Source organism: Serinus canaria, chromosome 28 (assembly GCF_022539315.1).
Source record: "Serinus canaria isolate serCan28SL12 chromosome 28, serCan2020, whole genome shotgun sequence".
Lineage (NCBI taxonomy): Eukaryota > Metazoa > Chordata > Aves > Passeriformes > Fringillidae > Serinus > Serinus canaria.
The window spans coordinates 4,794,811-4,821,963 of record NC_066341.1 but is presented as its reverse complement, the minus strand read 5'-3'; the positions used below and the strand labels follow the sequence as shown (position 1 = coordinate 4,821,963).

At 53.2% G+C, this 27,153-nt stretch overlaps 4 protein-coding genes across 5 annotated transcripts; 1 reads left to right on the top strand and 3 right to left on the bottom strand.

Annotated features, from left to right (window-relative positions):
• Nucleotides 1-1,813: 1,813 nt before the first annotated feature.
• LOC103821883 (bone morphogenetic protein 2-like) lies at nt 1,814-4,155 on the bottom strand. The gene is made up of 5 exons (XM_009096820.3): nt 3,868-4,155; nt 3,616-3,752; nt 3,144-3,266; nt 2,582-2,780; nt 1,814-2,220 (listed from the first exon to the last, which is right to left on the bottom strand). The coding sequence occupies exons 1-5, from the start codon at nt 4,127-4,129 to the stop codon at nt 1,814-1,816; spliced, it is 1,128 nt and encodes a 375-aa protein (XP_009095068.1). The 5' UTR covers nt 4,130-4,155.
• Nucleotides 4,156-5,584: 1,429 nt separating this feature from the next.
• Nucleotides 5,585-13,209, bottom strand: LOC103821976 (DNA polymerase epsilon 4, accessory subunit). Its single transcript, XM_050985946.1, has 5 exons — nt 13,161-13,209; nt 10,463-10,647; nt 7,529-7,858; nt 6,945-7,003; nt 5,585-5,783 (listed from the first exon to the last, which is right to left on the bottom strand). The coding sequence occupies exons 1-5, from the start codon at nt 13,207-13,209 to the stop codon at nt 5,585-5,587; spliced, it is 822 nt and encodes a 273-aa protein (XP_050841903.1).
• A 1,403-nt stretch (nt 13,210-14,612) lies between these two features.
• On the bottom strand, nt 14,613-16,854 carry POLE4 (DNA polymerase epsilon 4, accessory subunit). Its single transcript, XM_030230247.2, has 4 exons — nt 16,621-16,854; nt 15,692-15,776; nt 15,356-15,397; nt 14,613-15,053 (listed from the first exon to the last, which is right to left on the bottom strand). The coding sequence occupies exons 1-4, from the start codon at nt 16,852-16,854 to the stop codon at nt 15,040-15,042; spliced, it is 375 nt and encodes a 124-aa protein (XP_030086107.2). The 3' UTR covers nt 14,613-15,039.
• A 1,190-nt stretch (nt 16,855-18,044) lies between these two features.
• PRAM1 (PML-RARA regulated adaptor molecule 1) lies at nt 18,045-26,350 on the top strand. 2 transcript variants are annotated; one of them, XM_018921735.3, is made up of 10 exons: nt 18,045-18,197; nt 20,512-21,196; nt 22,708-22,780; nt 23,139-23,251; nt 23,558-23,612; nt 23,897-23,990; nt 24,266-24,428; nt 24,980-25,013; nt 25,613-25,647; nt 26,105-26,350. In XM_018921735.3, the coding sequence occupies exons 1-10, from the start codon at nt 18,195-18,197 to the stop codon at nt 26,107-26,109; spliced, it is 1,260 nt and encodes a 419-aa protein (XP_018777280.1). In that variant the 5' UTR covers nt 18,045-18,194; the 3' UTR covers nt 26,110-26,350. The 2 variants fall into 2 exon arrangements, with proteins under 2 accessions (XP_018777280.1, XP_018777279.1); XM_018921734.3 differs by having other exon boundaries at nt 25,613-26,350.
• Nucleotides 26,351-27,153: the final 803 nt, after the last annotated feature.

Here is a 27,153-nt window from a genome sequence, read left to right as displayed (position 1 = left end):
TCTGCCCTGTATTCACATCATGAGAGGCAGTGGGGAACATGTCTGGGGGGCACAGGGCAAGGATTTGCCCTCCAGTGGGGGACCATGTCCAGTGAAAGGGCCTCCTGAAGGAATATACCTTTCCCTTGTGTGAGATGGAGAGAGCGACCTCGGGTTGCAGGGAGGGTTGGTATGGGGAAGGGCCAAGAGCTGCTGGTGCTGCTTCCAGATGAGCAGGGGGAAGAAACTGGTGCCAGCCAGGCCAGGGTACAATTCACTCACTAGTGAGCTGGAGATGCAGGGGACTCCTGGTGTCAGCCTGGGACTGTGGCTAAGCTGCTGATGTTGGAAACTTGGAAAGAGACTTGGAGGAGCTGAGTGCTCTGGCAGGGACAGGCATACTCCTACTGAGAGCTGGACTACAGGGGACAAGGGGGCTGTGCCACCAGGTGTGAGGGGACCCCTGCGCTGACCACTAACACCTATACCCACTCCCTGGTAACCCACATTGACACCCACCCTCTGTACACCTCCCCAGCGCTGACCTGACCCCACAGCCTTGGGCAGCTCTGGTTTCCACCCCATTTCTCTTCCATGAGAAACCATCTCTCTGGGCACAGCAGTTTCTTCTGACCATCTTCCCCCAGAGCTCTCCTGTCCCACTGTCCTGGTTTCAGCTGCAATAGAGTTCATTTTCTTCCCAGTGTCTGGTACAATGCTGTATTTTAGATTCAGGGTGAGAATATTCTTGATCTCTCAGCAGCCAATTGCTGCTAGGAGACATCTGGGCACAGATCAGTGGCTGCTGAGCAACTGGGTAGTGGGCATCATTTGTCTTTCTTGGAGTTTATGACTCCGTCCTTTTGGTGTCCCCCTTTTCATTACAAATATTATTAAATATTACCATATTTTATTTTATTTTCATTATTGAACTTTCCATATACCAGCCCACACATTTTTTCCTTTTCTTTTGATTCTCCACCCCATCCCACCAGGGTGGAGGGGGAGGCCAATGGCTGCATGGTGCTTAGTTGCCATCTGGGGTTAAACCTCAACAGCCACCACTCACCCGCCCCAGCAGCATCATCTCCAGGCACTTCTATAGACACCCCTATGCCACCCCAGACCCTGTCACCATATTCTCCCAAGCACCCCTATTGCCTGCTCATCTCCCTGCACCCCCAGTTGCAGGCTGATGGGTCCTGAGATCATTCAGCTTTCAAGAAATAGGGCACACCCACCCCGTCCCCTTGCCCCTGGAGACTGCTCTGACCCTGGATCTTCATCACTCCATGTTCATCCCCTTCCTTGTGAGAATGTCTGTGAGATGTCTGCTTGCCCTGTTCCGGGCAGCAGTTCAGAGTTCACAGGCAGCCTTTGGAGAACAGCACTTTTAAATAGTTGCTCTGAATTAATTTTACAAGTCTCAGCAATGCAGGAATGTACAGACATTTACAGGACGTTGTACAGGCAGTTTCTGTCATATATTAGTGCTCTTGCTATATACATATAGTACAGTCTGCAGGAGCCTCTGCAGGGGCAGAGACCCCCATGCCCCTGCACAGGACACCCCAAAATGGAGCTGCTGCCCTGGGGCTGCTGGTTCACATGGGCTCCGCTGGGTTGGCTTAATCAGAGCTTGGCCCTGAGCCTTCCTTGGCTGGCCCTGTCAGGGGGTGACACCATCCTGGGCAGACCCAACACCCCCTTGGTTTTCTCGTCCCCGTCTCTTTTAGAAGGTTTGTGGGACAGAGACTCCACTGATGCTCTGGAGGGAGTAGGTCCAGCCCCACTGCAGCCCCTGCAGGTGTTTCCAGCCCCTGCTCCTCCCTCCTCAGTGGCAGCCGCAGCTCCCGGCCACCATGTCGTCGTATTGCTTGAGGACCACATTCTCATCATCATCGAAGTAGAGGAGGTTGATGGAGAAGAGCTTGTCGGGCACACAGCAGGGGCTGCTGACACCCTCGCTCAGCTTCAGGGCGTTGATGATGGACTGCACTGTGGCGTGGTTCGTAGGCCGCATGTTCTCGCCCAGAGGGAAGGGGCAAGAGCCTTTGCAGTGGAAGGCGTTGTACCCCCGTGGTGAGATGATCCAGCCAGACCAGCCAATCTCCTCAAAGTCCACGGACAAGGGATGCCTCTGGCAGGGCCGGAGCCGGTCCAGCGAGCGTGTGCTGCGTAACCTGCCCAGCTTGGGCACCGGCATCTTGGCAGGGAGATCGGGAGCCTGAGGCTTTAAATCTGTCAGAAAGGAGCATCCAATATCATTGGCCACTGCATGAGCCTGGGTGGAGGGAGAAGATACTGCAGCCCCCCCAGTAACCGCTCCCCACAGGTTTTTTCTGCAACCCTCTGGTCACAGCCTGTCACCCACCCAGACAGAGCCATCAGGAGGTGACAGCCTCAGTCTCACGGCCAAACTCAAATCCAGCTTCACATCTGCAAGCAGGCAACACCCCTGAGAAGGCTACACCAGAAAGGAGAGATCCTCTCCCACCAGCCAGGGAAGGAGGTTTGGATTTGAGGAGCCCACATGTGGGGAGCAGCTCCTGAGAAAGGGATGTTGGCACCAAGGGAGTTGTGCCAGGTGTGTGGGACCCACCTGGGAAACCAGCTGTGGGCAGTGACGCTCCGCGGCGCCCATCGTCTGTGAAAAGGACCAACATGGGCTTCTTGCTCTCGTGGTGGCCCCGGCCAGATGCAAACTGCAGTGGTGGGGGGTCGAGTGGGCTCCCAGACAGGCCCTGGACTGTCACCAGCAAACCCTGGTTGCTGTTTTCATCTTCGGTCCAGTCGCGAACCTGGGGAACCAAACCAGTGTCACCATGGACCGGGACAGGCACTGCACCACTGTCCACACAGGCGGATCCCAGGCCAGCAGCAGGACATCGTGATCTGGTACCCCTTGAGGCCACACTCTCTGTGCCATGGGAAGGGGTTGCTCTGTGGCTGCAGCACAGGGGACACTGTGGCAGGAGCCAGCACCAGCACACCCTGAGGAGCAGTGGAGACAAGTTCAGGGAAGGAGATGAAGCCCCGGGGCTCTTGGCAGGACTATTTCCTCCCCCTCCCAGAGGATGGATTCCCCCCATGTCACTGCAGAGACTGCAGACAGGAAAGTACACTCGAGCCTGAAAGGTGAAAACAGAGGAAAAGTGACTCACAGCTGGTGTGATGGCAAAGACCTCCCAGCCCGAGGTTTGCAGTGAGACAAGCCGTGCTGCCAGCAGCTTCTTCCCTCCAGGGGTGTCTGGCTTGTCTTTCTCCAGCACCTGGTACACACTGACCTGGGGAAGGCAAAAAGTGGTCACCCCGGTGTATTCTGTCCGAGGGGTTGACCCTGGACAGAGGTGTGGGGGGAGATGGGGAGTTGTCATCATGGATTTGTAACAACCTTGGTGTGCCTTTGCTGATATTTGCACAAACCAGAAGGATATTTAAGAACCTGCCACAGTTAAATCATCATGATTCTCTGTGAAACATTTGGTCATGTGATCCTAGAGCCAGGCTGTGTTCCCACTGCAGGCAAATGACCTCAGTGTGCCAGTGGCACCCCTGGGCACAGGCTGGGGGACAGCTCCATCCCCTTCCCCATCCCCATCTCATTCCCATCCCAGTCCCCATCTGTCTCCTCACCTGGCAGAAGTGGTGCCTTTTGGGCCCATCTGTGACCCTCGGCCAGAGGCGGAAGAGGTGCAGCTCTGCCGTCAGGATCTTCTCGTTCTTGGCCACGCTGGAGAGGACGAACAGGAACCGCATGTCCTCGCTGTGAGCTGGAGAGAATGATGCGCTGAGAAGAGCAAAACCAGGGGCGGCACCGGCACCGGCTACGTTCAGCCCCTCCCCACAGACGCATCCCAGCACCACGGGGACGACCCCCGCCCTTACTTTTTTCCAGGAAGCTGCGGACCGTGTTGCCCTCGAGGATGTCAGGGTTCTTGGTGACACCATCCGCATTGGCGACAGTGTTGAATAGATCCACCATGTACTGGGGCGGCTGCTTGAAGTGAGTTGGGGGTGCCGGCGGGTCTTCCATGCCAAAGACTTCCAGGAGTTTTTTCAGCGCCTCAGCCCGCCGGCTCGCCACGCTGGCTGGGTTCGGGCACGCCGTCTTGGCCAGGGCCAGCAGCAGCAGGACAGTCCGCAGCATGGCTCTGCCCTCGCTGTCCCTGCACAACTCCCCCGGCTTCCCCAGCGCTGGATTTATAACTCACTGGAAAGCTGGACTAGAGTGAAATATGCACAGGAGCAATCAGGAGGGTAAAGAGAGCTAATTGCCATGCTAACAAGGTGAGAAGCCCGGCTCCCGGGCCCCCTGCATCAATTAGCCCCAGTACACAAGCGGGAGGCGGGACGGCTCACCAGGCACTCCCAGGGCTGGCAGGGGAAACGGGGGTCTGGGGCCACCAGCCCCTTGCCAGGGCCTTGGCGGGGCTGCATTTGCTCTCCGTAGGAGACTAACTGGATTTTAATGATGGCACTAATGGGACAAATCGGAGGACCTTTGTGTGGAGGAATGCAGCCCATCAAGATGAGCATCCCCTGCCCGGGCTGATCTGCCCTTCTCACAGCCGGGCTGAGAGCGACGATCGTGGCGGGGGCTCAGTGTCACTTTGGTGTCCCCACACCATGTCCCTGTCAGTGTGCAGGGTGGGGTGCCCGGGTCCCCTCTCTCGGTGGGGCAGCCCAGGCTGCATGTCCTGCCAGGGAACCGAGGCCACGGGGCAGAGCAGGTTCCAGCCGAGGACCCAGCGGTGCTGCGGCTCCGGCTGTGGGGTCACACCGCAGCAGCAGCACCCTAAGCCAGCTGCTTTTTTTTTTTTTTTTTTTTTTTTTTTTTTTAAAGGCTATTGGCTTCCGGGGAATTAAAAAAAAAGGCATTTGCTGCTAATTCCTGAATATTTGAACTTTACTAAATATCCGGGTAGTGGGATAAAAGCGAATTCTTTAGGTCTTACTCCCCAGTCACACAGAGAAACTAAGCTGGTGCAGGTGGACATGACACACTGAACAGCTGCCACGGGAATGAACGGAAAATATTAGCATTAATTAACTAATTCATTAACCGACTGAAGCCCTGCTAGGACCACCTGATGGGAGACAAGGTGAAGGCTAATGTCCAGCGGTGCCCACAGTTTATTCCAACCCAGAGGGCTGTTAATTATGCAGAACAGGTACGGCGGCACCGACTGGCTGGAGTTAATGGTGAGAGGAAACTATCTATATCCCCGAGATCCTTTCCCTCCTCTTCCCAGCTCACCAGCAGCATGTACCATAGGATATCTGGGGCTACCTGCGAAGGAGACAGCTCTGCCCCGACATGCTCAGCTCCTGGTTCCCTCTCCTGTCTCCGGCTCCACAGTTTGCAACCAGGAGCGGCCAACTCGTGCACCCCCAGCCCGTGCCAGACAGCGGCATCCTCCTGGGATGCTGGATGCGGAGGGGCCAGGGGCCGTGGAGCTGCACAGCAGAGCCCCAAGGACCTGCAAATTGCCCACGATGTTTATTTTACAAGTTGGAAAACATTTTGTAGAGGGTTCATTTATACCCGCTGGTTAAAGTAGCTTTTATTTTAAAAAAAATTGCCTTCTCTCATTTACATATCCTACAGACAGTCTGGCGGGGTCTCCAGGAGCCCCACCCGCAGCTTCCAGCCCCGCTCTCCCCGGCACTCCCGGATGGCAGCGACGGTGCGGACTTGGTCCCGGCGGCTCCGGAACCTGAGCCTGTCAGAGCCGTGAGGGGCACAGCCTCTCGGGGCTGCTTGTGCCCAAACCAGGCATTCCTCTCCGTCTTGTAACTCCCTGCAGTTAGAGAAAAACCAGTACAGCCCCAGTACAGCCCCAATGCATCCCCAGTACACCACCGGCCCCCCACATCCTGGACTTTCTGTTCACACGCAGGAGAAGGGCAGATGCTCTGGAGTAGGGTAGGGGAGAAGGGAGGCAGCTTTTTTCCTACAGCATCTATTCCTTACTCCTGGAGTAACTCCACTGTCATCTCCCCCTGTCTGAGCAGAGCAGCTCTTTCTTCCTGCATGGTTTGATTTGCTTCCCTTTGCATGCAAAGGATCCCAGAAAGGTTTGGGTTGGAAAGGACCTCAAAGCCCTTAAAGCCCATCTCATCCCAGCTCCTGCCATGGCAGGGACACCTTCCACCATCGCAGGCTGCTCCCAAGCCCTGTCCAGCCTGGCCTTGGGCACTGCCAGGGATCCAGGGGCAGCCCCAGCTGCTCTCGGCACCCTGTGACAGGGCCTGCCCACCCTCCCAGGGAACAATTCCTCATCCCCAATATCCCATCCAGCCCTGCCCTCTGGCAGTGGAAGGCACTCCCTGGATCCTGTCCCTCCAGGCCTTGTCCTCCAGCTCTCCTGGAGCCCCTTCAGGCCCTGCAAGGGGTTCTGAGCTCTCTCTGGAACCTTCTCTTGTCCAGGTGAGAAGGACCCCCAGTACTCCCAACCTGGCTCCAGAGCATAGGGGCTCCAGCCCTGGCAGCATCTCCATGGCCTCCAACTTGTCCATATCCTTCCTGTGCTGGGGATACATATTTTTATGTCTAAAATCAACATATAGTTCTGCCCCTTCAGCCTGAAACACCTGCCAGGACCCACCCTGCCCCAGCAACCCCCTGCTCTTCCTGCCCCACAGCTCTGTCAGCAGGTGAGGGACACGAGTGGCACATTCCAGGCTGCAGAAGCCACTGTCAGGATCTGTGTCTGCTGTCCTGGGACACCACAGGCTCTGCAGCCGCCTGCCCAATTCAGCCCCATCGCGGCAGGTCCAGGTCTCTCCCCGGCACAGCACAGCGTGGTGGGTGAGCTGGGGGTGCTCCCCAAACCCTGCTCCGTGTTCCCCCACTCGGGAGCCGCAGATGCGTTGGGTGAGAGGACCGGGGGCAGCTCCCACCTGGCCCAGGGTGCGGATGTGTGGGAGGAGAGCGGATGGAGCCCGGCAGCTGTGCTTACCTAAGCAAGCAGGGATCCCCTGAGGAGCAGCTGCCCAAGCACCGTCCCACATCGATTTCCTCCATAGATTTGCAAAACAAAGGCACAAAAATCCCTTGCAGCACCTCAGCAGGGACACCTCAGGACCCTCCACTCCCCCTCCACCCTCAGGCTCTGCATTCATCCCCAAAGAAGGGCAGCAGCAAGGCACAGCTGGCAAGAAGTATTTTGGGGACATAGCAGTGGTTTTTGAGTCAGAAACCCCTGTGCACAAAGGTGTACTCAACTAGGCAGTCGAGTCTCTGTTAAACTGAAGACATACCTAACAACTAAATATTTTTAAAATTAAATATCATTGTTCCTTAATTACTTTTTAAAAGAAATCCTCCCTCCAAGGAAAGAGCCATTTGTCCCTTTATGGCCCTGATACATGCACGAATTAGTGGCAGCAAAATACATTCTATAGCACAAGAGAATACAAATGTGAAGTTTTTACCACTCTAGTTTGATGCTAGTGTGAAACTGCCGATGTTAGAGCATATACCTAGCAGCTCAAACCCCGCATGAGGGCCCAGCTGAGCCCACCAGAGAGGAACCAAAGTCACTTTGAGCCGTTCCTCCCTGTGTCCTGCAGAGCGCTGGACAATTTCATAGTACTCCACCTGAGAGACACAATAGCATTTTTCCTTCATTTCCCAGTTCTCCGGGGTCTGAACCATCTCCCCACGTGGGTTTTTAACCAGAGCAGTGCTGAATTTTGTGGGCACACAGAAAAGTCCATCTGCAAGGAAACAAGATGGAAAATTAAACTGGAGCTGCACCTGAGTTTCCTGCAGCAGCAGCATAGAGCACCCAGCTTTAGGCATCCAGCAGCCACTGGGCACCAAAAGGCCGTTCTGTGTGTCAGGGTCCCAGCTGGGAGTTTGGGGCTCATTCTTTCACCAGCTCAGACCTCAGTGGTAGGTTTTGTTCCTCCATGCCAGTTTCAGACCATGAGGAAAGGGAGGTTATTGTGGGTGCAAGTTGTGACTGCTGTCCCTGACCCTGTGAAAGCCCCAGCTGTTGGAAGTGAGCACATGTTATCTCTGAGAAAAACTGTATTTGAACATTAATATTGATGGCAACACTTTTCTCAGAGCCACACTCACACCAAAGATAAGGGAATGTGATTTAGCATTAACTCATTCAGCATTTCCCTCGGGATTTGCCAGGGACTGTGCCCTGAATGGGCTTCTCAGATGCTGGAGCCAGTGTTAGGGGCTCTCCTGGAGATACATGCCCCAGGCATCTCCACAGGTGTGCTCTGAATGGGCTCCCCACAGGTGTGGCATCTGCCACTGTGGGGTGGGGATAGGGGAAGGGAAGGGGAAGGGAATGCCCCAGTTCTGGGGTCTGGGATAAAGGAAGGCTGGTACCAGAGGGTTAGAAGGGGGAGGTGGACAATGACCCCAGCTCTGGGGGTGCAGAACAAAATCCTGCTTTGCCTTTACTTTCCCTATTCCAGCTTTAACTCAATGAAAAATTCCCAGGGCACAAAGCAGTTCTGGATTTGACATTCCCGGTTTGATTGCAGACAGCTGGGGGAGGAGGGGGTGAGGGGGCTCTGGGTGGACACACCAACAGCCACATCCCTGCTGCTGTGTCACCACCACACCAGGACATGCCACCGTGGCAGGGTGGCCCAGGCAGGGCCAGCAACTGGAGAGAAGGGACAAGGGTCCTCCAGCTGCAACTTCATCTCCTTAGAAGGGCAGAGACACAGGCTGTCCTGCAGTTCAGCCTTGAGCTGATGTTCTGTGCAGAAAGAAACAACATTGTTTCTGTGCTAAATCTCCTGGCTTTTCTCCCTTCACAAAGTAAATTAGGGTTAAAAATCTGCATTCCGTGAGCTAGAGGAGGGGGAGAAGGATGGCCGAGCTGATGGCCAAGTGGGTTTGGGCTCTATCTAGGACCTGGTCCTGCCCTGCCCCAGCCCGTGGGTGTACATCCTTTGGGGTTTGTTTGGTTCCTGGCTTTGAACGGGTTTTTGAGAGTTTCCTGCCCCCTCACAACTATTTCAGCAGCTGCTGGAGGAGATTTCTTTGTTCCAGGACGGAGCTGTTTCCAGGAGAAGGAAAAGCGATTTCTGAGAGCAAGTATCTCTGGGATGCCTTAAGGGTGGGACACAAAATGACAACGGATTTCTGGGCGTCAGTGATTCTGGGTGAGATTTTAACATCCTCCTCCAGCCCCGTCCCCCCGCCCTGTTCCCCCTCACCTCCCTGCCCCGTTCCTCTGATGATTCCAAATTTTTACCATGACACTGAAAGTATCAGCCCGACTTTATGCAGGAAGATGGAGAAGAAAAGTGCAGAGACCTGCCCTAGGGCAGAGGCAAAGCTGGCGGTGAGTCCACATTTCCCAGCCCTGGGCTATTACTGTGACTGAGATTCTCCCTCCCCACTCCATTAATTCCCCTCCCCGGGGCAACAGAATTGTCCAGCACCTTCCACTAACACGTCTGGGAAGTAAATGCTGATTCTCCCAGCTCTGGAAGAAAGCACTTCACGCTGCCTAATTGCCTTTTCCACTTGCAGCTGGATAACCAGCTGCTGCAGCAGCTGTGCTGCCCCAGGAGGGGACACGGCCTCGGGCAGAGCCCTCGGGGCTCCGCCGCCCACTCCCGGCCCCTCCAGCTCCCGGAACCGTGGAATGAATTCAAGGGCCCTGCGCTGCTCTCTGGGCTCAGCTCAGCACTGCCGCGGTCTCTGTCCCTCTCTAGTGGCGGTGCCACAGCCCTGCCGCAGCAGCTGCCGGGAGCTTTGAACGGATTGGCTTTTAGAAATGCCAAAAAAATTACATCAGCGAATTCCAGGACAATGAAACTTGTCAAACAGTTGTGGTAAATCATTTCAACACCACTTTCAATTCTGATAAAATCAGTTCATCTCCACTGACTTGTCTTGGGTTATTTTATGAGTGAACTCACAAGACAGCTCACCAGTTCACAATGAATGAGTTCAGCTTTGTCCCAGTGGGAGGTTTTGACCCATCTGGAATGATTTCATTTGGAGTTTCCATTTCCAAGTGATTTTTGAACCAGCAGTGTAGTTCACTGGTACTAAAGAGGCATTTTGGAGGGTCAGTATGGAAATTGAATTTTCCAGTGCTCTGTTTCCAGCAGAGCTTTTATCATCGGGTTGGTTTCTTGCTTTGATTAGGAGTGTTGGAGCAACTTCGAGGTCCCTCCCAGCCTGGGTTACTCTGATTCCATGCTCTCTGGCTAGAGGACATTTCCTTATATATGAGGTGCCTGTATCCCCATACTCACCCATGCACACAGCAGAGAATTATCCCTGTGCATGCAGACCTGTGTGGTAAAGGCCCAGCAACAGGAAACTCAACCCCAAAACACAACCCCAGTATTCCCAAAGGCAGAGGCTCTGCTCAGCAAACTGGGTGCCCTTAGCTTGGACATTTGTGCTGGTCACACAAGAGGGCTTGCTCCCATATTCCCAGAGGGAGGGAGGGAGCAAGGAAGGAAGAGGAGCTCTCCCTGCACTGTAGGTTGGGTCAGAGCATTTCCCCACATGAATTGTGATCTCCCAAGAGTCTCCTTGAAAGGTTTGCAGGGCCAGGAGCCCAAGCCATCCCTCAGGGCAGATGCTGCAGTGGCAGACCTCCACCACCCCCACCTCCCTCAGGCCTCCAGGGAGCAGGAGCCACCCCAGGTGCAGCCGGCCGGCTCACAGCACCCCCGGGGCAGGAAGGCAGGGCAGGGCCAGGGGACACACCCACCTCAAAACACTGCTTGCATATCCTCTATGACAAGTTGACCCACGTGGTTGATCCAGGAAAGCCAGTTGATGTAATCTTTTTGAATTTCAGTAAAGTTTTTGATAGTCTCTCTCAGGATCCTTCTGGACAAACTGAGAACTGGATAAACACATCATGGGATGGGTGAGCAATGGGCTCATGGGCCAGGCACAAAGGGTGACAGTGATTGGGGGGACATCAGGCTGGCACAAGTCACCAGTGAGGTTCTGCAGGGCTCCATCCTCAGCCCTGTGCTCTTCAACAGCTTCATAAATGTCTTGGATGCAGGACTGGAAGGGACACTGAGCATGTTAACAGATGATGCAAAACTGGGAGGAGCTGCTGACTCCCTCAAAGGCAGGGAGACACTGCAGAGAGCCCTCAGGAAATCAGAGGGCTGGCTCATCACCAACCACATGCAGTTCAATAAGGGAAAATGCCAGACCCTGACTCTGGGACAGGGCAGCCCTGGATGCAGGGACAGACTGGCAATGAGAGGCTGGAGAGCAGCGCCTTGGGAGGGGGCCTGGGGGTTCTGGTCAGAGGCAAGTTGGATCTGAGTCACTGCTGTGTCCTGGCAGCCCAAAGGGCCACCCTGTCCTGGGGGGCACCAGGCCCAGGGAGGGATTGGATTGTCCCACTCTGCTCTGCCCTGGGGCAGCCTCACCTCCAGTGCTGGGGGCACATTGGGCACCACAAGATCAGAAGGATCAGAAGGATCCAAAGCTGTTGGAGAATGTCTGAAGGAGAGCAACAAAGATGGTGAAGGACTTGAGGAGGAGCCATTTGAGGAGCAGCTGAGGGCACTTGGTCTGTTCAGCCTGCAGGAAACTGAAGAGAGACCTCATTGCAGTTATACCTTCCTTGTGAGGGGAAGAGGAGGGGCAGACACTGATCTCTCCTCTGTGGTGACAGTGACAGGACCCGAGGGAATGGGCTGAAGTCATGTTGGGGAGGTTGGGGCTAGGTATTAGAAAAAGGTTCTTCCTACAGACGGTGGTCAGGCACTGCAACAAGGAATGGTCACAGCACCAAACCTGACAGAGCTCGAGGAGCACTTGGACAATGTTCTGGGCACATGATGTGACTCTTGGGGATGGCTCTGTTCTGGGCAGGGAGTCGGACTTGATGATCTTTGTGGGTCCCTTTCAACTCAGCATATTCTGTGATCCTGTGATTATATTTTTATCATTATTTATTCTTCTAAAGTTGTTGTCTATGGAGCTGACAAGCTTGTAACAGCTGTCACTGCTTGTAACAGCTCTTAATTTGGATAATTTTATCATTCCTACTGTACACAAGAAGCTGCTATTTGGCAAACACTAAAGGTTAAATTTATACAAGTGCTGCTCTCATGCACTGAAAAATCCTAAGAAACCTCAGAGAGTAAAGCTGTTGTGTCCCTACAGCCACTGCAAAGGGGAACAGGGCCCACAGACTGCTCCTGAAGGCCACAGACTTTTTTTTCTGATGAACAAATGAAGCTACTTTCTACTTCATCTGCTTTCTCTACTTTTACAGGGCAGCTTGTTGTTTACCTGCTGATAGCACTTACAACCTCAATCCTGGGAAGCAAAAGCCTGCAGTTGCCCTGAATTTATGCAGCAATAAACAGGGAATTCAAACACAGGATCAACCATGGTGCAGCTCAGGTTCAGGGAACTGAGCTCCTTTGTGCAAAGGAACAGACCCTGGGGTCAGGCTACTCATCAATTCCTGTGCTACAAAAGATGCTTAAGTGTTGGATTATCTGGGCAACAGGTTCCTAGCACATTTCTGTCTTTAATCCCCCAAGGGAAAAGTCACTTGGAAAACTTCAACATGAAAAAAAAACCAGCCAAGGGATGGCAGGATGTGAGTGTGGAAGCATCAAGAATCTTGGTTTCTGGAGGGTAAAGGGGAACTCAGAGGAGCTGTGGCTGTCCCATCCCTGGCAGTGTTCAAAGCCAGGTTGGACAGGGCTTGGAGCAACCTAGGATAGTGGAAGGTGTCCCTGCCTTTGACAGGGGTGGAGCAAGATGAGCTTTAAGTTGCCTTCCAATCCAAACAACTCCATGATTCTGTGAACTCACCGTGCCCAACACAGAGGAAATGGCTCTGCCTCCTGCAGCAGCCCCTCTCTGCAAACAGATTCCCATGCTCCTCCACTCTACTGACAGCTCCTGCAAAGGCAGTCACAAACCACCAAGCCCAGCATTACCCCAGGTACAATTCCCCACCTTTTCTGCCTGAGCTGGAATGAGGCACTGAGTGCCCAGCACAGCTCCAGCTGCTCCCTATCCTGCACTAAATGGCTCCAGCACAATGAAGAGATTTTGTTACAGATGGACTGACACATCTGACCCTGGCCAGGTGGGCTGAACACCCTGTTTCATTACTCCAGGAAAACACTCTGGCACTGTTTCTCTCACTGTTTATCTGCTCTCTTTATTTCTACCTTACTGCAGACCTGGATGAAAGGAGTCCCCTCCCACAGCACAAAGGAGCTCATGGGCACTAAAACCCCCAAACTCCTGTACAGCAACTTCTTCTGACACAAACCCCACACTGGCTGCCAAGTGCAGACACTCCTCCGTGTTGTTCACTGTGGAAAGCACACACCAACCACGGCAGCATCATATGTGAGCAGAGTCCACCACAGCCCCACACCACACCCCCTGCTCTCCCAGCGAGAGGCCAAAGCATGCCAAGGCCAAGAAGGGAAAAGGAACTTACAGGCAAAGATGGGAGCCAGCCAGAGCCCTGCGAGGAAGACCCCAGCTTGTGGGTCCTGCAATGCTGCACCCTGGGAAGCACAGGAAAGTCTCCAGACCCTCTGACACTTATACCTGCCCTCCCTGGCAAGTGAGAAGGTGAACAGCTCCAAGCCACACAGGCTCACATATCCTGGCAAATTTTCCAACTGTGATCTGAACAAACACCTCAGCCCTGGGAAATGAGCATCTCTCCCACATGATCAGGATTATGATCCCAGCATGATCAGGCTTGGATCAGGCTCTTAGCAAACTTCTAAGTGTTTCTTGAGAGCCACTGGATTTGCTGACAGCCTGGGAAAGCTCCCTTGAGGGGTCCTTGTTCTTATCACCACTTCCAAACTTAAATAAGTTTATGGTGACCAGGAGCCACTCTCAAATACCCTAATTTGAAAGAACATGGATCCTTCATCCTCCTTCATCCCATTCCCATAACGGTTTTATCTGGGGACAGCCCACACCAAGTGGAGTCAGAGCTGGCACTTGGACAACGTTGGGAACACAGCAGGACATGTTGCAGCAGTGATGACAGCATGTTCCCCACAGCCACACAGTTCTGCTGTTAACTGCAGGTAGGAAAGCTCTAGTTAAAGTGGAAAAGCTCCAGTGACCAGAGTCCTGGCAGCAGCAGAGGCAGTGCTGGTGCCCGTGTGCTGCCAGGGCCTCTCAGGGCTGGTGGCAGCAGCATTCCTGAACAAGGATGGACTCAGCTCCTCACCAAGAACTCAGGGTCTCTGTACCAACTCCTCCAGGGCACAGGGCAGGGAACAGATCCAGGTCCCAGGGAAAATGTTTTGCCAGATTCAGGAGCGAGAGCACACAAGAGAACAGTGATGGCAGCATGGACACTCCCCTGGCATTCAAAACGAGGTTTGGGGGGTTGGGTTAGGGTTTTTTCCTACAATTACTTACAAGTGCAACAGTCACAGACACTTAGAGAAGCTGCACTGCCCTCGGGCCAAGCCAAGCTCCCCTGGAGCTCATCTCCAGCTCCTGGAGGACAGCTGGGTTTCTCTGGAATAGATGCCTTGAGAAAACAATTATCAAAACCAAAATGCTAGAGAAGGCATCCTCTCAAAACTACACTATTTCCCACCATGCTACAGGAAACCCAGCCCAGAGCAGGAATCAGCACAGCTGCTCAACAGCAACAACAACAACAATTTAATTGTGTTAAGAGACAAACATATTAACAAAATCCACATTTCCATAAAAAAAATTTCTTGAGCCTGGGCACCTGAGCCAAGCCACTCGCTGTTCACAGCTCCGTGGTGCTGCAGAGTATCCAGAGAGGATGGGACTGCTACTGGGAGTAACTGCTGTGTGACCTGGCCAGAGCAGAGAGCTGCATGGCAGCCACATGGGAAGGGACATACAAAATAGTTATGAAAAAATATGCACTTTAAATAAAGAACTTACAACAACTTCAACTTTATACAAAATATCATGGTTGCCATGTCTCAATTTCAGTGTCTCAATGCTAGGAATTATTTTTGAACTCTCAGCATCCTGTTTCCCATCTCACACCACCTCTGCAGTCTCTCCAGAGAGCTCTGTCTCTGTCCAGCTCAGTCCAAAGTACCTGAAAATGAAAAAACACATTTTAGCCACATGAATCGGAAGTTCAGTTCTGTGAACAAATAAATCTCGTTTACAAACTGGCAAAAGAAAATGCAGTAACATTAAAGTTTAGGCAAATCACACATTGAGTAAAACCAAATCTAGCAAAAAAAACCCACAACTACTGCATGTGCCTCAGGGTCCAGCTGCAAGCCACACAAGGAATTACTGAGGATGTGGAAACAGAGAGCTTTGGAAATGATTCAGTTCTTTCTCTCCTAAGTAGGTTATTACACGAAATACTGAAATCAAGTAGAAACTCACCTTCCAAAAAAGCAAATTCATCAATAGCTTCAATGGCATTATCTGAAAAGCAAATTGAGAACAATTAAAATAGATATATCAACTCCATATTTGCATCTGTTTCAAACTGCAGCATTTGAAACTACATCAGAGCATAGTGACCACTTTCAAAGAGATTTATTTGTTTTGCAGATGATGTGTGAAATTATTAGTGTAGCCTTTTATAGAAGTTTTTCTCTCCCATGTTCAGGGAAAGAAAGAATAAATCTGTAATTACTTCAGCACCTCCAGAGAGGTGGAAAAATCCCCCACCGGAGCAACCCTTTGCTAAGAACAGCACAGAACATGCTCCCATACCCAGGTCTTTTCTTTGCAGGGTTTTCCTTTTTCCTTGCTGGGCATACACGTAAGCATCTTTGGCTATGGTTTCAACAAACAGCTCCTGCAAGGCAAAACAGGACAGGTTCACACAGGAGAGGAGAGAGAGAATATCCTGAGGAAAAAGAAAGGTCCTATAAGGCTTCAGGATTAGATCAGAATCTTCATCCTAACATTACCCACTCCTAGTAAACAGGTCTGAAAATATCAAAGGAAATGGCGGGACAGTGATGCATAGGACAAGCAGTGAGGGAGAAAGCTGGGAACATGGGTTCCTCAAAACCCACATTCTCTGGGAGACCCACTCCACACCAGGGGCTCCTAGGGCACCTTCTGAAGGGGGAAAGGTATCCTGTGCTCAGGACCTATGTCCTATGATTCAGGAGATGAATCATTAAATCCTTCAGATGGAAAAATACCTCTACAATCATTGTGTTCAACCATCAACCCAGCACCACTTCCACGTTCACCCCCATCCCATGTGCCCAGGTGCTACATTTTTTGAACAGTTCCAGAGATGGTGACTAACCCGGGGAGCCTGTGCCAGAGCTTGCCAACTCTCCCCGTGGAGGGATTTTCCCAATATCTTAAACCTTCCCCGGCACAGCCTAAAGCCATTTCCTCTTGTCCTGTGCCTTCTTGCCTGGGGGAAGCGATCGACCCCCTCCCGGCTGTCCCCTTCTGTCAGGAGTTGTGCAGAGCCAAAAGGGCCCCCCTGAGCCTCCTTTTCTCCAGGCTGAGCCCCTTTCCACCTCCCTCAGCTGCTCCTGGAACTCCAGACCCTTCGCCAGCTCGGGCCGGCCAAAACGGCCCCGCGGGTCCATGAGAGAAGGAAAAACCTCCTGGGAAAGACCGAGCAGCATCCACGGACCGATGCGGACCCAGGACCCGCGGCGGCCGCCCCTCACCGTGGCCCGCGCCAGCACGAACACGGCCTCCTGGCTGGCCAGGGTGACGTCGGGGTCCGCCTTCACCAGCGCCTTCACCCGCGCCAGCGGCAGCCGGGCCAGGCGGGCCGGACCGGAGCCCTGCGGCCCCGCACCCGCCGCCTCCTCCCCGGGCGCTGCCCCCTCCGCGGTCCCCGGCCCCGGCCCCGGCCCCGGCCCCGGCCCCGGCCCCGGCACGACCGCCGCCGCTGCCATCCCGCCCGAGCGCTGCGCCTGCGCGGGGCCGCGGGGCCGGGCCGACCTCGGCGGGGCCTCGCTACATCCTCGGCCGGGCTCCGCAGCGCTCATGGCCCCGAGCACGGCTCCTCCTCCTCCCCCTGAAGCCAGCGCCGAACACAGCGACTCATCTTCCCCACCATTCCATCCCCAAACACGGCCCCTCATCCTCCCCTTCACCATGTCCCCTAACTCAGCCCCCCACAGCCCCATCCCGGTCCTCCCCACAGATGGCCCTCAGTGCCGCCCTGCCAACCTCCATCCCCCAGCACGGCTCTCGGGCCTCCCTCTCCGCACAGACAGGGATGGGCCCTCCCCGTTGCACCGGCAGGAGCAGCGGGGCATGTGGCGGGTAGGCGTTACTGCTGTCTGCCCGTCCTGTGCCCCAGTCAGCTCCCCGTGGGGCCCCTGTGGGACCTCCCAGCTCCCCCTCTCCATCCCATCTCCAGCTGGTGGGATCAAGCCCTCCAATGCCCCCCAGGGCACCCACCACCCTCCACAGCACCTCTAGGACCACCTCCCTTGGCCAACAGGTGTCTGCCCCAGCCTTCCCCATGTCCTCAAACTCTGTCTTATCCTTAAACCACCTCGGGTATTGCTGGTGGGACACTGTCCCAAAGGGGACAGTGCAGGGAAGCACAGATCCTGGAGCAGGGACACCAGCACCAACCAGCAGGCCAGAGCACCCCTGCCAGGGTGTCAGACGGTTCCTGCCTCAGAGGCAGTGGCACCAGGACAGTTAGACACTGTGATGGCCCAACACAGCACCTTGCTTCCCAGAGGAAATAGGCTCTTCAGCAGAGCTCATGTCCCACATGAAGAGCCTAATTCCAGGAAGCCACAGGCCCTTACCCAGCTTTTCTGTGCTCCCACAGAGCTCAGCCGTGCACCCTCTGCACCTCCCTGCCCCGCAAGTCCTGTGCAGCTTTGAGACCTGACCTGCAGAGGAATCCTGGGCCACCATCAGACAAGGACATTGCCCACCCTCCTGCCCCCATCCACTCGCATCCTGCAGTCAGTTCCCAAAAGTGGGACTATGGCCAGCAGGACTTGGTGGGCTGCAAGTGTCAAACAGCAGCAGAGCCAAACTAGCAGTGTACCAAGAGCTGCTCCTCCTCCTCTTTCTCCTCCTTCTTGTGTGGTCTCACCAGGTCTCATCAGGCAAAAGCAACTTCCTGGCATTGCACACAGCTCTTCACCAGCTGTTAGGAAAGATCTGCTGGTTTTAAGGGAGGGTGCCTCAGACAGGCTTGATCAGAATGCTTCAGGTGGTCTTCAGCAAGGAAATAAGCACACAGGAAAGCATCCACTGATGGAAGATGGTGAGTAACAATCAGACTTGGGCTATAGGGGATATGGGGATGGGACATTGGGAGCCATACCTCCTGGTTGGAAGGGTTTTGGGGATGTCCTTGTGAGGGGCTGGATCTGGCCAACAACCTCACTCCTGAAAGGCAAAGTCCTTCTGTACATCTGAGCTGGATGGAACTTCAAAGGTCTCTGACCAGTTTCTAGGCTCAGAGGAAGATTTGCTGGGTGAACTTAGGCGGAATATAAACATCTGTGAAAGGAGGAGGCCACACTCCCACCGAGTCCAGGAGAGCCCCCACCAGCACAAAATGGATTGGAAAACCTGGAACTGATCACAGTGATGGCAGTGTTGTACATCCAAGGGCTCCAAGCAAGTCCCAGCTCATGGAACAGGCCCAAAAATGATCATTAAAAACTACCAAATCATTCAGGTGTCAAAAATCCAACTGCATGTTTGGTAATCTGGAAAACATTGCTTGTTTCACTAATTTGAGTGAAAGCCCCAGTGCTGGTATACAGGAAATGGCACAGTCATGCTGCTTCAGCACTGCTATACCAAGTGCTGCATTTGAGGGTTTACCAGGAAAACTGGGGTGTTTGCCTGGGGAACTTGCACTTTTGTAAATCTGTATATATACATTTGATCAGTTATGTCTAAAAATATTGCATCAGCTTCTCTCCATATCAGCCTTTCCCTTTTGTGAAAATAAAAATTATGCAATCACAAACCCAAACTAAAATCCCAGAAGGATAAAAACTCCAAAATCAAAGCGTACAGCTCCAGTGAAGCAGCCAGCTCCGGTGCAAAGGGACACTGTGGTCTGGGGACAGGGGCATGGGAGAAAGATGGGGAGGGTAAGGTCATCCCTCCCCTCTCACAAGGTCCATCTGACAAGATTAGGAAAAATGTAGCCCCATCCCATAGCTTTGTGCCATAACCTCCAACCTGGCAGTCCTTTTGCAAGAGCTGTTCACAGCCTCCTCCTGGCAGCATTTCTCTGGAGGCTCAAGAGAAAGGCAAATTTTGGTCACTGAGGAAGCTAAAGGCAGCTCTGTGCCAGAGCAGATGTGTCCTGGTTCGTGTCTCCACAGTGTGAACCACACAGGAAAGACACATGTCAGAAAAGTAGGGCAGTCTGCTGCCTCGGCCTTTTTTTTTCTGCACGAAGGCTTTGGTGGGATGAGTCTCAGCAGTGCCATCCCCACTTTTCCTCCAGGGAGGAATCCAGGGAGGAATGGCCCTGTGCAGTCTCTCCCACCAACTCATCATGGAAAACAAGACCAGGGCAAGGCAGGTTGCTCCCATCTGATCCCTGGGAATCTCTGGATCTCAGATTCTGCCCTCAGGAGTTTTGCTACTACTACCCAGTCCTGTGGTATTGTTACCATTGGGAGGGGAAGGGTTAACAGTACCTTCTTGGTGGAGCCAGAGTGTCAGATTACAAGTGGGTTGTGAAGGGTCCTGCGGGGTCTAAGCCAAAGTTTGAGGGGTGTTTCCCATCTCGTGACTCACCAAAGGACCACTGGACACGCTCCTGTGAGTGTGCAGCAAAGCTTTTTGTGCTCAGCCTCAGCTGCGAATCTGGCAGATCCATCCAGGTCCTGGTTCTTCAGCCAATATCGAGGTCACCACTTGTAGTATTGTAGGGCACCCCTGAGGTGAGGAATGATTGGCACCTGACCCCGTTGATTCAGAATGCTGAACAATTGCTTTATTAAAACTATATTATATTGCATTATCCTATACTATAACAAAGAGATAATATACTATAATGAATACTAAAGAAAAACTCCTGGCTGTCTGTAGAGAGGACACAGCTTTGAGTGATTGGCCAAGGAAATATAACAAATCCTCAGCAGAATCAATTGACAAATCCCTTCAGGTAAACAATCTTCCTTACACATTCCACATGTGTAAAAACAACTGGAGCAGCAAGTTGAGATAATAATTGTTTTCTCTTCTCTCTGTGCTCCTCCAGGAAAAAAATCCTGTCAGAGAGAATTATCTCTCTCTGTTCAGTGAATGTGAGTGCCAGAGAGTCCCTCTGATTTGATGGTTCTTGGTAGTGGACAGAGGGTGGATCAGACCAAAAGACTCCATGAAAGGTGTCATGGATGCCCTCATGGTTGGGTAATCTGGTCCCAGTTTGGTGCAGTCCCATGTTTACTCAGATATATTCGGGACCTTTTTGAGCAAAGACCTCATTTTGTGGAGAAGACTTAGTGTGAGACCATGTTGAAGGAATATCACATTCCCCAGGGGGAATTTTGACTCATTTTCCTCCATGGTGTTTCAACTGGAACTGTTTTTCTTAATGGTTGCAGATGCCTCTGGAAGGGAGAGACGCTGTGGTGAGGCACCTTCGAGCAAAGTTCCAACAGAACAGGAAAGAACCTCCCAAAGTGGGTGGCTGGCCAGAGACTCACCCTGCAGCCTCTCAAGGACCAGAGCAAGGACAGACCTCTGCCATGGCCTCCAAGGGTGATCTTCCTCAGGAGGCCCCCTGGAGCAGGAGGGACTGCAGCAGGGCCTCTCCACCTCACAGTACAGGTCAGAGCTTGGGACAGCATTCACCTCATTCTGCCTGCGAGACCCCGGCACGAGTGGTGTGTCGGAAGAAGGGGATGGCTCCAGGTGCCAACTTCCACCCAAAGTTGGTGCCTGCAAAGCCAGGAGATGTGTTGAACAAGAAGATGGAAGCCAACTCTGATCCTCCCCACAGGAAGCCAGCCCAGCAGACACGGCCACCTGCCAAAGACAAGGGGGCTCCACTGGTTCTTGCCAAAGGCGCGGCTGCTGCAGCCCCTGTGCTTGCTGTGGGAAACTCCCAAAGGATGGAGCACCCAGCTGTGCCCCGGAGGAAGCCTTTGCCACATGTCAGGGCACTGGGAGTGAAGCCAGGCAAGCCCCAGCGCCCTCCTAATGTGGATTTGGCAAAGTTCAGAGCAGCTGCAAATCCTGGGACATCCATCTGTCCTGCCAAAGAACCACCAAGAAGTGATCAGCTGGGTATGGCCAGACACAGGAAAGTCCCTCAGGAAAGGGCACTGCTCATTCAGGAAGGAAAATCTCCCCAGTTGGAGCTGTAGCTCTTGGGAGATGGAAATACTGGGAGGGCTTATGGAGAGGTGGGGGTTTTTATTACTAAAGGGGCTTTTATAGGCAATAGCATGAGGATTAGAGAGGAGAAGGACAGGTGAAGAAACAAAGTGTCCTGTCCCTGGCTGGGCACAAGTTTCCATCTCTGGAGTCTTTGTAGGAAGTAAGGTTGGAGTAAGTAACCTGAGAGATACTGTCAAATTGGAGTGAGCCCAAGATGGCTGGGGACTGGAGCACATGGAGAAAGAAGGGCTGAGACCCAGGCTTGTTTAGCTGGGAGGAGAGGGAAGAACGGGAGATCTCACTGCCCACAGCTACCTAACAGGTAGAAAGTGGGGCCAGACTCTTCCCAGAGGTGCCCAGGGGCAGGCCTAGGGTGATGGGCATGAGCAGTAGGGGAGGTGCCAGTCAGACACTGCCCCACCGTGTTCCACAGTGGCCTTCGAGAGCCAGGCTGCTGTGGTGGCTTCTCACAGTTGCTGTTCTGCTAATCCACACTACAGGTGATGAAAGCTGTTTCAAATACCATTTCTTGCTCAGTTTCTCTAATCATGAGAATAGACTTCCTTTCCTTAAGAGAACTGAAAAATCAAGCTGGTCTATGTTATAATTAAAAGGTGGTATCAGGGCTGGCTATACTGTTGTGCTGGGAGATTCTCACATGACTGGCTACAAATATTTATTTGTCTCATGGGTCCTGAGGCAAGCTAGTATTTATTTGTCACATGGGTCCTGAAGCAACATCTAAAATCACACTTTGCCTTGATTTGATACTTTTTGTTAATTTTTAGGGCAATCTTATGATTTTTAGGGCCGAGTATCTGATTGTATATTACTTGGTACTGTAAACCAGCAGAGATTTGATGTTCTGCTCAGGTTTTTCTGTCCAGTTTTGGTTGGTCTAGTTGACCAGGCTGGAGACAGGGCTTGTGGTACAAATAAGGGCTTGTTAGCAGGGGTGTGGTCATGCTGGCAATCTTAAAAGGGCAACAGTATGTTCTGACTGATGATGCTCCTGAGCATGTGGAGATATCCAGAACTTGCCCTGACTCTGGTACATATTTGAAATTTAGGGGTTTTCCACATTCATTATACTTGTTTTGGCCTCTTCCCCTCTCCTTCCATCATTTGTCCAGGAAGAAAGTAACATTAGAAATATACAAATGGGAAAATATGTATTCAGGGTCCTCAGTGAGGAACCTGATGAACTGTGCACTGGTGTGCTGGAAGAAAATCCCTGGGTGGGCTATGGAGTAAAAACCTCCTTGCTCTATCAAGATGTGTAGTCAGTTTTATCTCCCTTGCTCCTCCTGCACTAAATCCAGCCCAGAACGGCTCTGACCTCAGGGTGGCTGATAGAGCTGAGGACAAAATATGAAATAATCCCTCCCTGCTCCCTCCTGTTCTGTTGTTTGTCACAGGTCACCTGCAGCCAGGCTGTGCTGCATCAGTGCCTGCACGGTTCCCACTGCAGGATGCTCTGAGTGGCACGGGGTAAGGACTGAGGCAGCACTGCTGTTCCAGGCTGTGCCAACCCACTGGGAAGGGCACAAGATGTGACAGCAAGGGGATGTTTGGGTGTACCTACCTGCTGCTGGAGCCGAGGGTGTGGAAGCAGCTCCCACAGTGTGAAGTATGGCCATCCCCTGGGGCTGTGTTACCTCACTGTGGCCATTGCACCTGGCTGCCCATCCACATCCAGCTGTGTGAGGAGCTGCTGGCACAGGGCACGGAACTGCTGTCCAACTCTGGCCCAGAGCCAGGGCCAGTCCATGGGCAGCCCACCCTCCTCCTGGCAGCCCTGATTCTGCCCTGCAGCAGCACCTCCTAACTGTGCTCTGCCTCGCTGCAGGGATGAAGATGAGATATACGATGATGTTGAGCCTGTTGAACCAGCCAGGAGAAGCCCAGGCCTTCGGTTGCCTTTTGTGTCCCAGCTGCCAGTGTGTCCCTGCCACAGAGGAGGTGAGTACAGGAGGAGCTTGGATGCTGTTTGGGGTGAGACCTGCAGCTCCAAGAGCCACGAGGCCCCAGTGAACCATGGGCAGCAGCAGGGTCAGTGCTAAGCCTGCTGCTCCCCCACACAGGAGGGCAGTGGGTTCCTCTTGTAAATGGGCACAGGAAACCCTGATCCCCCCACATTCGAGGGCAAACTCAGGATTTGGTCCCAGGAGGAGAGAGCTCTTGCTGCTTTTTGTATCTTGTTTTGGCAAGTGTTTACACCTCACAGCAGCCTCATGGCAGCACCTCTCCCGGGGTTTGATTTTACAGGTGGAAATTCTGTCCGAGCCTCTAACAGGGTTACCTTGCTGGCTGCTACACAGAGGTAATGGGTCTTCTTTATTCTTTCTAAGGGTCCTAAAATGGCCAGGGCTCCTTGCTGCTGAGACAAAGCTGCTGCTTTAATGGTCTCTGCTGGGCTTGCAATAGGAAGGTCTGTGGTGAAGAGCTCAAGCTGTAGGCTGTACACCTTGCCCCGAGAGCCTCCACAGCCCCAGGGCTGGTGCAGGGAAATGCAATGGGTAGCAGCCAGCATGGAGAAGGGGATGGGAGGGAGCAGAGCATGGGATGGGGTCATCTGAACCTTCCCATGGCTTTCAATGGCTGCAGAGAATCCCAGGTCTCCCAGAAGATGAAGACCATGACACTCAAGGCATGCAAGAAGGAAGAGAAGATGGACAGGGGGTTTCAGAAGAAATTCAAGGTGAGCAACAGCGAATGATCACTTTTCCCTTTGAGCTTCTTCTCCCCTTCTGGGAAGGGTGCAGTGCAATGGCAGAAAGGAGCTGTGCTCCTCAGGGACCAGTGACACCCAGATCACACCCTGCCTTGTTCCCCCAGGTCACACCTGCCCCACTCCCCCAGATCAGACCATTTGGCCAGAGAGGAATCTGTTCTTTTTCAAGGAGGGAGAGCGGTCAGACCTGCCTGACTCAACACCTCATGGGCAGTGTTAGTGTTCTGCTCTTTGTGTTTCAGTTCGAAGGCAGCATCAGTGTCCTGACTCAGATGATGGTTGACCCTGCAGCGACAGAGAAGAGGAGCGGAGCGAAGAACCTGCCACTGAGACCGGGAGAAATTCTTGATGTCATTCAGTTTACAAATCAGGAGCAAATCCTCTGCCGGAACAGCCAGAGGAGGTGTAAGTCTGGAGGGGGATGGGGCTTGCCCACAGCGGGGAGCACAGCATAGTTTTAGGAAGAAGCTTCTTCATGCAAACATCCCCTTACAAACCTCCTGACAGATCTCTTCCACCAGTTAGATCTGACAGGTATCCTGCTACCCTGAGAAGGTTCCTACTTTTTCTCTGTACAAATGTCCTGCCCTTCCTTTCACTCAGCAGCAGGATTTCTGCTGTGAGCTGGGCTTGTCCTTTCCCTCTGCTAAAAGCTTTTGCAGTCCTCGAAGCCTCCAGGTGGAATGGGCGGGAGATCACTCAGGCAGAGGGGAAGGGTTCAGGCTCTTCCCTGCCAGCTGCCATTCAGCCTGGCAGGCTCCTTCCTGACACTGCCCAGAGCAGGTTCCTCCTAAGGGTCCAGCTGGGCTGCCCAGAGCTGGATTCCTCCTTGTCCCAGCTCTTTCTGGGAACGTGAAATGTTGCTAAGCCCTGGGCAGGGGCAGGTGCTGGAATGATTCCTGCTCAGGCCCTGGCTCCCAGCACAACCTGACATGTTTTTCTTCACTCTGTTGCAGACGGCTACGTGCCCCGGGCCGTGATGCTGCCTCTGTGAGTACCCTTTCCCAGCCCCTTCATGTCCACTCCATGAGCTACAACAACTGCTTCATGAGTGGTCAGTACCAAACTGACCACTGACAACTCAAAACTACCCAGCTTAGGCTGTGACCTAACTGACAACTCAAAACTACCCAACTTAGGCTGTGACCTAACACCTAACACCAGCAGGTTCCCCTGGGGTGGAATCTGCCATTTCTGGTGTCAGAAGAGATTCTGTCACTGGGACACGGGAAGCACTCCCCAGGCTGTGGTGCCTCAGGTGGGACCTGCCCAGACACTGCTCAGAGGCTGCTGCTGGGACAGGATAAGGGTGCAGCCCCTCTGCAAAGCCAGGTCTGTGTTTCCTGGCAGCCTGGGATGAGGCCACCATCCTGAGAGGGGCAAGAGTCATCTTAACCTCACTCCAGATGGTCCCAGGGAGAGCACAGCACTGGGAGGGGGAAATGGAGCTGCAGGTGGACACCAGAGTCCACAGGTCAGGAGGAGCTGGGACAGACACGGCAGCAGGAGCTGGCCCTTGCTTCAGGGTTGGGAGGTGGTGGAACATGGGACACCACACTGCCCACAATACCCCATCTTTGTCCTTGCAGGGACACTGACATCTATGATGATGTTGAGATTTATGGTAGGTGCACAGAACTGCTGCCATATCCCTTCACTGGCCACAGCTACCACCACACCAAGCACCAGGATTCCCCCCCTCCTGACCCTTTGCTGTTTTGCTGCCTTCCCTCTCTCTCTTCCCTCTGTGTAATTTCTCTTCCTCTCCCTGAGGTATCATTTACTTACTCACAGTTCCCTAAAAGTCTTCATGTTCCTCTGTTCCAAATTATTTGGACTTCTCTGCACCCTGCTCTCAGCTTGCTCCCTCCACTTGCTGCCAGCCCCAGGGCCCCTCCAATGTCCTTTGATGTGTCCCTCAGATCCCCCAGACAATTCAGACTTCCCTTTCCCAAGCAGCTGCTCTCTCCTGACATGCAAACTCTATCCCTGGCTGGCAGTTGGCTCTGAAGATGGAGCTGAATAGAGACAAGTGTATTTCAGTTCTGCTCACAAGCACACACTTTACCTAATTCTGGCAGGCTGAGCCAACCATGCTGAGGCCAAAGGCACAAGACAGCACCACAGAGACCTCCCCAAGGGCTGAAACATGAACAGCACCAGACACCAGGCTCCTTTTGTGAAGGAGTTCTGCTTCCTCTGAGACAGACTGCAAAACCACCGTGTTCCTGCCAAAACAGAACAGTAGCATGGCTGCCCAGCATGTGGAGCTGCTCAGATCCTGTCCCATGGGCCAGGGGGCCCCAGAGCCTCAAGTCACACTGTCACTGTGGCTCTCTTTTGTCTGTGTAAAATATACCAACGGCTCAAGAGGGTTTGATGGCCCTTGGTTTTGGGGGGGATGGGATAGGGAGAGAGGGATAAAATAAGGCCCATAAAGGTATTTTCCCATTCCCAGAGCATCTTCAGCCTGGGACCCACCTACCCTTTTGTTCTGCACCACACTCTGGCCCCAGTGGCACTTGTGGCCTGAACCAGAGGCAAACTGGACAGAGAAATACTCTAAAATATCACGAATTATGGAACAGGAGCTCCAGCAGCATCTCATGGCCATGGGGCAGCTTCCCTGGAGAGCTGGCAAGAGGTTGGATCTGTTGGGGCAAATATTTGTGTGGGAATGTTCCAAATCACCTGTTGGTGCCTTGGGCTGTGTCTGCAGATGCCATGGGAAGTTTTCTCATTCACTGAGAAAGCTTTCCCTTTGCAGACCCTCCCCTCATGAAGCCCTCACAGGTGGGGGCAGGATTGGGGTGCACTCACAGCCAGTGGGGAGCACAAATCTAGTGCAGGACCCAGATCTGGTGGCAGGATCCAACTTTTGGTGGATCATTTTGGATCAGGAACAGTGAGAAGTTCTGGGGCTGAGTCCCTGCTCTCAGTCTGCACAGTGGCCCCCATCCCAGGGGCTGGAGGGTTAAACTGGGAGGGTTCAGCACCTCACGGCAGGATGCCAAGCCCAGATTAACCAGTTGAAGACGTCACTTTCCATTATGGGAAAGGCTCCCAAATATCCCTGAAGCTTTTGGTTCTGGGGATTAACCAGCAGCACACTCAGCTCCTGGCACAGAGC